This window comes from Bubalus kerabau, chromosome 1 (assembly GCF_029407905.1).
Source record: "Bubalus kerabau isolate K-KA32 ecotype Philippines breed swamp buffalo chromosome 1, PCC_UOA_SB_1v2, whole genome shotgun sequence".
Classification (NCBI taxonomy): Eukaryota; Metazoa; Chordata; class Mammalia; order Artiodactyla; family Bovidae; genus Bubalus; species Bubalus kerabau.
The window spans coordinates 183,275,772-183,285,997 of record NC_073624.1 but is presented as its reverse complement, the minus strand read 5'-3'; the positions used below and the strand labels follow the sequence as shown (position 1 = coordinate 183,285,997).

The 10,226-nt window shown below is 56.0% G+C and overlaps 2 protein-coding genes across 2 annotated transcripts; one reads left to right on the top strand and one right to left on the bottom strand.

Annotated features, from left to right (window-relative positions):
• The first annotated feature begins 304 nt into the window (after positions 1-304).
• On the top strand, positions 305-4,018 carry ANGPTL6 (angiopoietin like 6). The gene is made up of 5 exons (XM_055544218.1): positions 305-935; positions 2,051-2,228; positions 2,784-2,971; positions 3,051-3,321; positions 3,822-4,018. The coding sequence occupies exons 1-5, from the start codon at positions 360-362 to the stop codon at positions 4,010-4,012; spliced, it is 1,404 nt and encodes a 467-aa protein (XP_055400193.1). The 5' UTR covers positions 305-359; the 3' UTR covers positions 4,013-4,018.
• A 261-nt stretch (positions 4,019-4,279) lies between these two features.
• On the bottom strand, positions 4,280-8,771 carry SHFL (shiftless antiviral inhibitor of ribosomal frameshifting). The gene is made up of 8 exons (XM_055544233.1): positions 8,468-8,771; positions 7,875-7,998; positions 7,634-7,683; positions 6,221-6,259; positions 5,935-6,084; positions 5,385-5,488; positions 5,089-5,243; positions 4,280-4,542 (listed from the first exon to the last, which is right to left on the bottom strand). The coding sequence occupies exons 1-8, from the start codon at positions 8,486-8,488 to the stop codon at positions 4,307-4,309; spliced, it is 879 nt and encodes a 292-aa protein (XP_055400208.1). The 5' UTR covers positions 8,489-8,771; the 3' UTR covers positions 4,280-4,306.
• Positions 8,772-10,226: the final 1,455 nt, after the last annotated feature.

Below are 10,226 nucleotides of genomic sequence, written 5' to 3'. Positions count from 1 at the left end.
TGTTCCTTGCTCACCAGGGCAGGGATTTTTTTGGGTGTGCTGCCCCCGACTGTATTCCCAAGCGCCTAGAACTGAGGCCAGTAAACAGTCAGCTCTCAGTGAAGCCTTGCAGAGTGAATGCACGAGGCATAATGACCTGTAGGGCGCCTGGAACTCAGTGGTGAGGCCAGGAATGGGTTCTACTGCAGCATCTCCAACCTCGGGGCTGGGAAGGGGATGTATCCGGCGTGTGCGGCCCCTGATACACGCAGGTGTAGACATGTGCGTTCCCGTGTGGGAGAGGACAGGGTTTGGTCCGACTTCATAGTCGGGGGTCCAGCCCCGCTCCTTCCCGTTCATTCTCTGCCCGCAGGTCCGCCATGTCGGCACCCCGGCTGCTCACGTTGCAGCTGCTGCTCCTCCTGGGCGCGTGGTGGGCGCGCGCGGCCTCCCCGCGCTGCACCTACACCTTCGTGCTGCCCCCGCAGAAGTTCACAGGCGCCGTGTGCTGGAGCGGGCCAGCGGCCGCGCGGCCGACGCCGGAGGCAGTGAACGCCAGCGAGGTGGCAGCGCTGCGCGTGCGCGTGAGCCGCCACGAGGAATTGCTGCGCGAACTTCAGCGGCTGGCAACGGCCGACGGCGCCGTAGCCGGCGAAGTGCGTGCGCTGCGCAAGGAGAGCCGTGGTTTGAGCGCGCGCCTCGGCCAGCTGCGCGCGCAGCTGCAGCACGAGGCGGGCCCAGGGGCGGTGCCTAGCCTGGGGGCGGAGCCCGCCTCCGCGCTGGCGCTGCTCGGGGAGCGCGTGCTGAACGCCTCGGCCGAGGCTCAGCGCGCCGCCGCCCGCTTCCACCAGCTGGACGTCAAGTTCCGCGAGCTGGCACAGCTAGTCAGCCAGCAGAGTGGCCTCATCGCCCGCCTGGAGCGCTTGTGCCCGGGGAGTGCGGGCGGGCAGCAGCAGGTAACTCCGAAACTATTAGCCTCCCCAAATCGCAGCCACTTCTTGTGGGCATTGTAAGGTGGGGCCTCTTGAAACCCCACGATCTCTTATCTGCAGTTCTGAAGTACAAAAAGCTCTATAAACCGGATCCCTGCCTCTTCTCCAACAACTTATTTGGGTCAAAACGCTACTGGTAGCTACTTAAAGTCTTTTTCTACCTGATATGAATACTCATAGTGGTGGTTTAGTCGCTAAGTCGTGTCCGATTCTTGCGACCCCCACGGACTGTAGCCTGCCAGGCTCCTCTGTCCATGGGATTCTCCAGGCAAGAATACTGGAGTGGGTTGCCATTTCCTTCTTCAGGGGCTCTTCCTGACCCAGGAATTGAACCCAGCTCTCCTGCATTGCAGGCAGATTCCTGTAATCAGGTATATTATTAATATGTGCACGAAGACCAAAGACCTCATTGGGGATGCTAGGGAATATATGTAGACCCTGTGTTACTGTTTCTTGTTGTCCTTTAGTCTAAGTCGTGTCTGACTCTCTGCAACCCCATGGACTGTAGCCTGCCAGGCTCCTCTGTCCATGGGGTTTCCCAGGCAAGAATATTGGAGTGGGTTGCCATTTCCTTCTCCAGTTATTGTTTCTAACTCCTGCTGTATTATTCAGAATTCTGGACTATGTCTGGCCTTGGGTTTTGAATAAGAGATTATTGCTCTGACATTAGCTACCTTACAGCTTTGGGAGGCTTCAGTAAGTTAATACTCAAGTGTTGGATTGCCTCATATTATCCCTGCTTTACAGAAAAGTTTGGAGGCACAGATTGGTTAAGCTATGGGCACCAGAGCAAGAGTTTAAGCCCAGCTCTGTCTCTTTTTAAAATTTTTGGCCACACCTTGAGGCATGGGGGATCTTAGTTCTCCGACCAGGGACTGAACCCCTCCCCTTGCAGTAGAAGCAAAGTCCCAACTGCTGGACCACGGGGAAGTCCAACTCTGTCTCTTCTTGACTGCTGGAGTTAGGCTTGGGAGGATCAAGCCATGCTCCTGCTTGATCGCCTTCCCATCTGGCTACTGGGAGATGCAGGAGCTCAGAGCCTCCAGGGCTAATGTATCTGACTTTCTTGGTTACCCCAGGTCCTGCCCCCACCCCTGGTACCTGTGGTTCCTGTAAGTTTGGTGGGTGGCACTGACGACACCAGCAGGAGGCTAAACTCAGCTGCAGAACCCCAGAGAGATCAGACCCTGAGACAGCCAGGACCCCTGGCCTCTCCTCTACCCTCGGGGCACCCTGCTGTTCCTCCTAAGCCAGCAGGTAAGTCAAGGGCGTGGCTGTTGGGGGTGTGAGGAGCCAGGGGATTCCCAGTGCAGCATGAATAGAGGGAAATAGGAGTCAGGACCTTAATGTGAGATTCCTCTTATGGTGAGGGGACTGGGGGAAAATGATGCATTTTTATTCTGTTGATGGAACAGGGAGATATGGCTCTTACTCTGATAAGGAACAAAATTCTTACTATGGTGTGAAACTAGGAGAGGTACTCTTATTTTGGTGAGAGGGCAGCAGATTTAAGAATGCTACTTTGGTGAGAATTGGAGGAAGTTCAGAGAGCCATGTTCAGGACCTCTCTTCTGGTGAAACCATAGAAGGAGGATTTAAGAATCCCAGGCTCCACATTTGCTCTACTGAGAGAAGAGTGACTTAGAATCTAATTTAGGTAAGAAAAGGGGTATTGGGGCTTTTATCCTGGAGAGGGAATAAGAGAAGCAGTACTTCTATTCTGGTGAGGGGACCAGTGAGAATCAAGACTCTTACTCCAGTAAGGGGTTGACTGGTCCAGCTTGTGCCTCTCCCATATCCCTGTGCCCATAGGCCCATGGCGGGATTGTGCAGAGGCCCGCCAGGCAGGCCATGGACAGAGTGGAGTGTATGAGTTACGAGTGGGCCGGCACGTGGTGTCAGCATGGTGCGAGCAACAGCTGGAGGGAGGAGGCTGGACTGTGATTCAGAGGCGGCAAGATGGTTCGGTCAACTTCTTCACTACCTGGCAGCACTACAAGGTGGGCACAGGTGGGTGGGGCAGGGCTGGGCAGGGGAAGGGGACCAGCTCCTGCCTTTCTGACTTTCTTGCCCTGCCAGGCGGGCTTCGGGCAGCCTGATGGGGAATACTGGCTGGGCCTTGAACCTGTGCATCAGCTTACCAGCCGTGGGGACCATGAGCTACTGGTGCTCCTTGAAGACTGGGGAGGCCGTGGGGCACGTGCCCACTATGATGGTTTTTCCCTGGAGCCTGAGAGTGACCACTACCGCCTGCGGCTTGGCCAGTACCATGGAGATGCTGGAGACTCTCTTTCCTGGCACAATGACAAGCCTTTCAGCACCGTGGATAGAGACCGAGACTCCTATTCTGGTAAAGGGCTCTTATTTTGGTGGTGTGTGGGGGCAGGATAGAAGACTCTTAGTGAGGAAATGAAAGAGGGTGGGGTAAGACTTTCCTCTGGTAGGGATCAGGGCAAACAAGAGAATGGAGGACAGGACTCTTATTCTGGTGAGGGAGTCTATGTTCATTCTCTAATGAGTCAATAAGTCAGGGCCCCAGCCTTTGTGAAAGGTGGTGGGGGAAAGGGGGAGCTGTGAGAGCTAGGGCTTTTAACTGTTGTAGAAAGAAAGTAGAGAAGGTTGTTTTTTCTGGTAAAGGGATGAGAGGTAAAGCTCCTTGTTTGCAGAAAGGATGGAGGAAAATGTGACTTGTACTTTGGTAAGGGGATAAGGAAGAAACTAAGGCTATTACTTTGAAGTAGGGGGACAGAGTATGGCTGGCAAAAGCCTTGTGTTAGTGAGGTGCTGGTAGAGGCTTTTATTCTGGTGAGAAGAATAAAATAAGGCTTTTTTTTCCCCCTCTCCCTTCAGGTAACTGTGCCCTGTACCAGCGGGGAGGCTGGTGGTACCATGCCTGTGCCCACTCCAACCTCAATGGTGTGTGGCATCGTGGTGGCCACTACCGTAGTCGCTACCAGGATGGGGTCTACTGGGCCGAGTTTCGTGGTGGGGCTTATTCTCTCAAGAAGGCTGCCATGCTGATCAGGCCCCTGAGGCCGTGACCCTCTGTCCATCTGTCCCTCAGGTCCCAGGGGATGTGTGTCAGCAGGAGCCCAAGTTGTTCTGGCCACCCCTCCTTCCTGGCTCCATGCAGACCACGCCCCACAGACCTCCTCCCATTGTGGATCTGCAGGGCTTCCCCAGGGCTCTGCAGACAGTGCCCAGGAATCCCCCTGCCAATATCCTGGACCCACACGGCTCCCCAAGGGCATTGAGATCTCAGTTTGAGCTCATATTTTATAACAACACAAAATAGCCACAGACCGTGTCTGGTTTGCATCTGCATCTGGCAGGGGTCACTCCCCGTGCCCGCCCTCCTCCTCCTCCTCCTCCTCCTCCTCTTCCTCCTCCTCCTCCTTCAGGTCCTCCAGAATGAGGTTGTCCAGGTCTTCCAGGAGGCCCCCCTGGCTCAGGCAGGTGGCCACAGTGGAGCCACTGCTGATGTGAAGGTTGCTGGGGTGCAGGACTTTGGGCAGGTGGTTCTGCTTTCGGCTCTTGGGGTGCGCACAGGACGTCCCAGGCACGTGGGGCTCTGGGGAGGGAGAGGTTCTGAGCCCCCTCCTGGGGCTGGAGGCCACAGGGTGCTTTGGGGGAGGGGAGGGGCTGAGGCCACAGGCTCTAGGGCAGAGGTGGAAGTCATAGACGTTAAAGCCACAGGAGACCCAGGGTCATGGGCATCACCTGAGACTACAGAGGACAAAACAGGAGCTAAGAACACAGAAACACTGCAAGGGCTGAGTCCACAGGACACTGGGATGTGGGCCATCAGGGTGAAACCACAAAGCCTTATGGGTGAAAACACGGAGGGTGGCTGATGCCATGGGAGGTGAGTGTGAGGAGGGATCCCCCTCCAGGAGAGACCTGGAGGCAAGGAGGTGGAGGACGGTGGAAGATGTGGAAGGAGGGGCTGATGTGGTAAGCGATGAAATGGCCTCCAGAACTAGGACCTTAGGAGTTAGGTGGAAGAAGCAGGCAGACACCTTGGTACTTAAAGCCCCAGAGGTGGAAGTCCCAGCAGTCCAGGCCACATAGATTGCCCGGAATAGGGGGAGGCCATGCGGACGCGCCAGGCGCTCACCTCTCCGATTGTAGCAGTCCTCAGCGGAGCAGGAGTGGGTGTGGGTGCTACGGCGATCCGGGTCTCGATCCCAGCGTGGAGGGAGGATCCGGGTCGGATACACAGGGAAGCCGCACCCGTAGCAGGGGGACCGGGACCCCATCTGTGCCCAGCCCCTGGGGGCGGGCAGGGCCGTGAGGGTCCAAAGGCCAGCTGGGCCAGGATGGGGCCAGGGCAGGGAGGGGCGGGGCGGGGCTGGGGCGGGGCCGAGGGCGAGGGGGTGGGGTCAGCTCCCTCTCGGGAAGTTGTGCCCTCACCGGAAGTTGTGTCGACATTTCGGGCAGTGGAATTCAGCCACGCCCCACATCTTGTCACTGGGCACAGGATCATAGCGCTTCCGGCATTTCCTGCATCTGGACACCTGGGGGTACAGAAATGCGGAGCAGATGGGCACCGACAGCCTGATGGTGGTCACGTTGGGATTTACACCATCGAAATTGGCGAACACTGTAAATCTGGGGACACTTCCTTCCTACAAGGGCTGGTTGTTAGGCGTTTACCAGAAGAACGCCACTGGTCAGGGGTTTCAGAAGCCAGATTTTGGGTTCAGGTTTGATTTCTGTGGTAGCGGTCAAACTCCGTAGTCAGAGTTCAGGGGTAAGTTGAGCTTCTCCAGTTGAATTGTTAAGTTGAAAGTCCAGCTCAGTGGGTCAGAGTTGGGGCTGAGATTGGGGTTGATCTCTGAGGCTGCAGGTGTCCGGGGTTGGGTTCTCAGAGGCTGATGTTCTTAGGTCAGTTGGTTTGGACACAGAATGGGGGTTGGGAGCAGAGCCGGGACAGAACCAAGGTCAGGGGTTGGGTTATCACCTCTTTCCGCTGGGGCACGCGGCGCCACCAGACATGGTCACAGGAGGAGCAGGCAAACTGCCGGTCCACGGCAGGGATGAGGTCTTCCTGGGCACGCTGGAACATGCGTAGGTTGTCTTCTGTCAGTGGCAGGAGGGATGTCGCCACCGCCTGCAGAATGGGGTGGGCGGGGCCAAGAGGGTGGTCAGTCCTCTTCCAGCCCCTGAAGTGTCCCTCCTCCTCACGTATGGACACCTCCAGGGGTGTGCTCACCGCTCCATCTCCCCGTCCCACACCCTGGACTCACCTGGATGTCCTGGTCCTGCTTCATGTCCTCTGGGGGGTCCTGGGTGGAAACACCAGGGGTAGAAACTGGGGAGGTGGCTCATGCTTTTCTGGGGGCAGGGCTTCTGGATGGGGAGGCAGGGTTCTGGCCCCATATGAGTAAGGTGTCCCCAACTCAAGAGGAGTTAACTGAGCAGCTCCCACTTCCTGAGGGCAAGGGTGTGTGACCTCAGTTGTCCTCATAGCAACCCTGAGGGGTGGGGACACCTGTGATCCCCCTTGTTCAGATGGGGAAACTGAAGCCCAGAGCCCTGAGAGGGCTTGCCTGAGATTACCCTGAGTGAGTGTAGGGCAACAGGCTTGGGGCCCGTGCTCCCTTCATGCTGGCAAATGCCACACACTTGCTGGCATTGTGACAGGTCACCTCATTAAGGCTACGCTGCTTTAGGCTAAGTGCTTGAGTTCTGGATTTAGAGAGCCACGGGTTGGAATCCTGGCCTCATCACTTCCAGGTATGGGGTTGTGGCCAAGCCACTCTCCCTAATGAAGGACATCTAGGAGTCCAGGTTCTGACTCTAGGTGACCTGGGTTCAAATCCCAGTCACTACCTGCATTCAGCATGAACCTGGTGAGTGACTTCATCACCCTGTGTCTCAGCTTCCTCATCTGTCAAGTGGATATGATAAATAATAGGACTTGTCTTACAGAACCTGTGGCAATAAGTCAACAGGTAGAATTCCTGGAGTCCTGCTGCAGGGAAAGTGCTCAATCAATGATACTCTTTGCTAGTTTTATTATACTCATTATATGTATAACTGTAAATATATAAATGTTACAAGTATAAAACACTTTTTTATACTCTAACAACTCTGTGCTGGGCCCTTTCAGACAGGCAAACCAGTGCATCAGCTACCAAGGCCATCTGAGGGGCAAAGTGGCCATACAGAGGCTTTCATTCATTCATTGTTTTAGTCATTCATTACATGGGCTTCCCTGCCCCTCTTTCCTCCCCCGTCTCCTACTCGTCCCAGCCTGTCTGCAAGTTCCTCTGCTCAGGTCACCTTCTCTTCCAGGAAGATCTCCAACCTCTCCCCTTCCCAGGGATCACTCCTCCCTAGGCTTGAAGAATGTGGTATCACTTCCTCCAGGAAGCCTTCCCCGACCTCTTTGGCTCCTCTGTAATGATGATAATCGTATTCTTTTCACTGCCTAGTTTCTTGTCTCTCTCCTCCATTTCATACAATCAAGATGTAATGAGCACCTATGGTTTGCAGGCTCCTTGGTTAGATCCATGAGTGAGAGGTGAGTAAGTGAATAAGGCTAGACCATGAGTTGTGGATGGACAGTGCACAGAAGGAGCTCTGCCATGGATGAGCCTGACCCTTCCATTCTTCCTCCCCTTACCACGTGTTTTGAGGGGAGGGGAACAGTTTACCTGGGTATCCAGATCATTACTCAGTTCTTGTCCATCCTTCTGCTTTACCCCTGGTGGGGAGAGTAAGTGTAAGTGAAGGCCCTTTGAAAGGTTTTGTGGGAATTTCAGGGCCCCCAGAACCCCGATCCAGACCGCCCCCTAAAGAGATGATCTCATTGCCTCTTCCAGCCCCCAGCACAAACCACACCCCCTCCCTGCTCCCCAGCTTAACTCTCACCAAGCAGGACCCCCACCTGCTCACCATACACGATGGAACGCCCCACTCCAGTGTGGTCGCTGCCAAATTTCCTCATCAGAGTCCCCGCCTTCTTGGAGGATACCTTTCCATGAAACTTCTCCCGGAGGCGCCGGACGCTTTTCTCCAGCTGGGGTGGGGACCGGTGGGGGAAGGAGAAGCGCAGTTGCCCTTCCTCCATCCCTAGGCTTCCTTTTTTCACGGCCTAAACTTGACCCTGGGTTTTGGCCTCCGCACCCGCTCCCCCCCCCCCCCACTCCATCCCTCTACTGCATTTCCTGGAAAAAGCCAAAGTCCCCACAGGGCACTGGGGGAGGGAGCGGACTAGGGCGAGCGTCCTAGGCTAAGGGAAGAGGCTGGCCAGATGACCCCTGGCCTCTGACCCCTGACCCAGCAGCCCCCGCTTTTCCTCGAGGAGGCCGCATTTTGCTCCGGGGCATGTGGCGGTCTCTCTCCTTTCCGAGGGAGACGAGTACCAGCCTTGGGGGGAAGGTCTGGGCTTGGATGGAGTCCCCAGCAACTGCGAAGCCCGCTCCGTGCCCCTAGCTCCTCCTCAGCATCTCTCACGGGCCACCGGCCCAGTTGTAGCCATCTCCTACCTCCACACCTTCTTGAGACATGGTGGCGGCGTAGGTCCCCGCGAGGGTCCGCACTGCGCGCTCAGCGGCCCCCTACCTGGGCGCGCCCGTCGGTCCGGCCGCGCAGGGCAGGGGGCGGGGCCTCCAGGCCGGCTCCGCCCTTCCTTTCCTGCGCTCCGTTTCGCTTTCGTTTGGGAACGGGGGGGTGGACGGGGAGCGCTGGCTCCGCCCTGGCTCCGCCTCTGCTCTTGCGCCCCAAACCCAGGCGGGCGCCCCGGATCTGCACCCTGCGGCGGAGCGCGCAGAACTCGAGCGGGGGAAGCGGCGCGGCCTCTGCAGTCGGTCACATGTCCCCACGCTGCGCGGGGTCCGCGTCTTCACGTCCCTCGTGGGGGCGGGGCCGCATCTGAAGGCCGAGGCGAGTCTCGGTGCCCCCGCCAGTTCGCGCTCCCCTGTTCATCGCTCGGTACCCTCCCTCCCCCGGGAATCAGGCGCTAATGACGATCTAGACCCCTAACTCGCTTTGAGCGTCTTACCCGGCTATGTCTCCTCTCTGAACCTCAGTTTACTTCTCTGTAAAATGGGGATGATGATAGTGGCTACATCCTGGGGGCGGGTGTGTGTGCTCGCGCGCGCTCATGCCTATGCGCGCGCGCGTGCGTATGTGCCAGGATTCGAGATCCCCAGGTCTAGTATTTAGTAGCGCCTGGCATGCTGTATACATTCAACTAGTCACTGGGCCACCTACTATGTGCAAGATATTAAGAAGAAGGCAGTTGTGGTGGGGAGAAGGTGCTCGTTAAAAATACGGATTCCTGGTCCCTCGCAGTCTTGCAGAATCGGTCTGTCTAGGGGTTCCAGGAAATTTGCGCTGAAAAACGGAAGATTGAGAACCCCGGGGGATCAGGACGATTTTAACCCAGCATGGGGGGTGGGCAAGGGGGCTGGAGGAGCCCTGCCTGGCGGCATCAGAAATGGTTTCTTTAAAACAAAGAAAAAAATGGCTTCTTGGAGGAGTCCGGAAGAGCGAGGTCTCAGCAGTCAGAAGATAGGAGTGCGGGATGGAACAGCTTTGGGTGCAAAGACCCCAGAAAAAAGTGACTAGCGCTTAAGCCAGGGCTTCTCAACCTCAACACTGTTGGCGCTTAGGGCTGGGTGATTCTGGGGGCCTGCCCTGTGCATTGTAGGATATTCAGCAGTATCCCTGGCTTCAACCCACTAGGTGCCTGTGGCACCCTTGCCCCAGTCGTGGTAACTGAAATGTCTCCAGACGTTGCCAAATGTTCTCTGGGGGTGGCAAAATTGTGTTAGGATAAATGACACCCCTCAAATTGTTTAACCTCCATCAGTAAAAATGTGGAAGCTCAATTCCCCAAAGAGTGTTTGCTTATGAATTATATACAAATACAGTTATACTCAGATTCTGTGGTGGTGGTTTAGTCGCTAAGTCGTATCTGACTCTTGTGACCCCATGGACTGCCAGGCTCCTCTGTCCATGAGATTTTCCAGGCAAGAATACTGGAGTGGGTTGCCATTTCCTTCTCCATGGAATCTTCCCGACCCAGGAATCGAACCCAGGTCTCCTGCATTGCAGGCAGATTCTTTCCCAACTGAGCTACAAGAGAAAGATCAGATTCTGTAGATCATTTTATAATAATGTATTTATTACATAATGATATTCCTTGGGCTTCCCAGGTGGCACTAGTAGTAAAGAATCCGCCTGCCAATGCAGGAGACTCCAGAGATGGGGGTTCAATTCCTGGGTGGGGAAGATCCCCAA

Bases quoted from the DNA above. Each gene is read 5' to 3' on its own strand.
- ANGPTL6 (XM_055544218.1), top strand. From the start codon at position 360: ATGTCGGCACCCCGGCTGCTCACGTTGCAGCTGCTGCTCCTCCTGGGC. The intron at 936-2,050 runs GTAACTCCGAAA...TGGTTACCCCAG, and splicing joins GTGCGGGCGGGCAGCAGCAG to GTCCTGCCCCCACCCCTGGT. The intron at 2,229-2,783 runs GTAAGTCAAGGG...CTGTGCCCATAG, and splicing joins TGTTCCTCCTAAGCCAGCAG to GCCCATGGCGGGATTGTGCA.
- SHFL (XM_055544233.1), bottom strand. From the start codon at position 8,488: ATGTCTCAAGAAGGTGTGGAG. The intron at 7,999-8,467 runs GTAGGAGATGGC...TCCCCACCCCAG, and splicing joins TGTCTCAAGAAGGTGTGGAG to CTGGAGAAAAGCGTCCGGCG. The intron at 5,489-5,934 runs GTGATAACCCAA...CTGTACCCCCAG, and splicing joins GCGTGCCCCAGCGGAAAGAG to GTGTCCAGATGCAGGAAATG.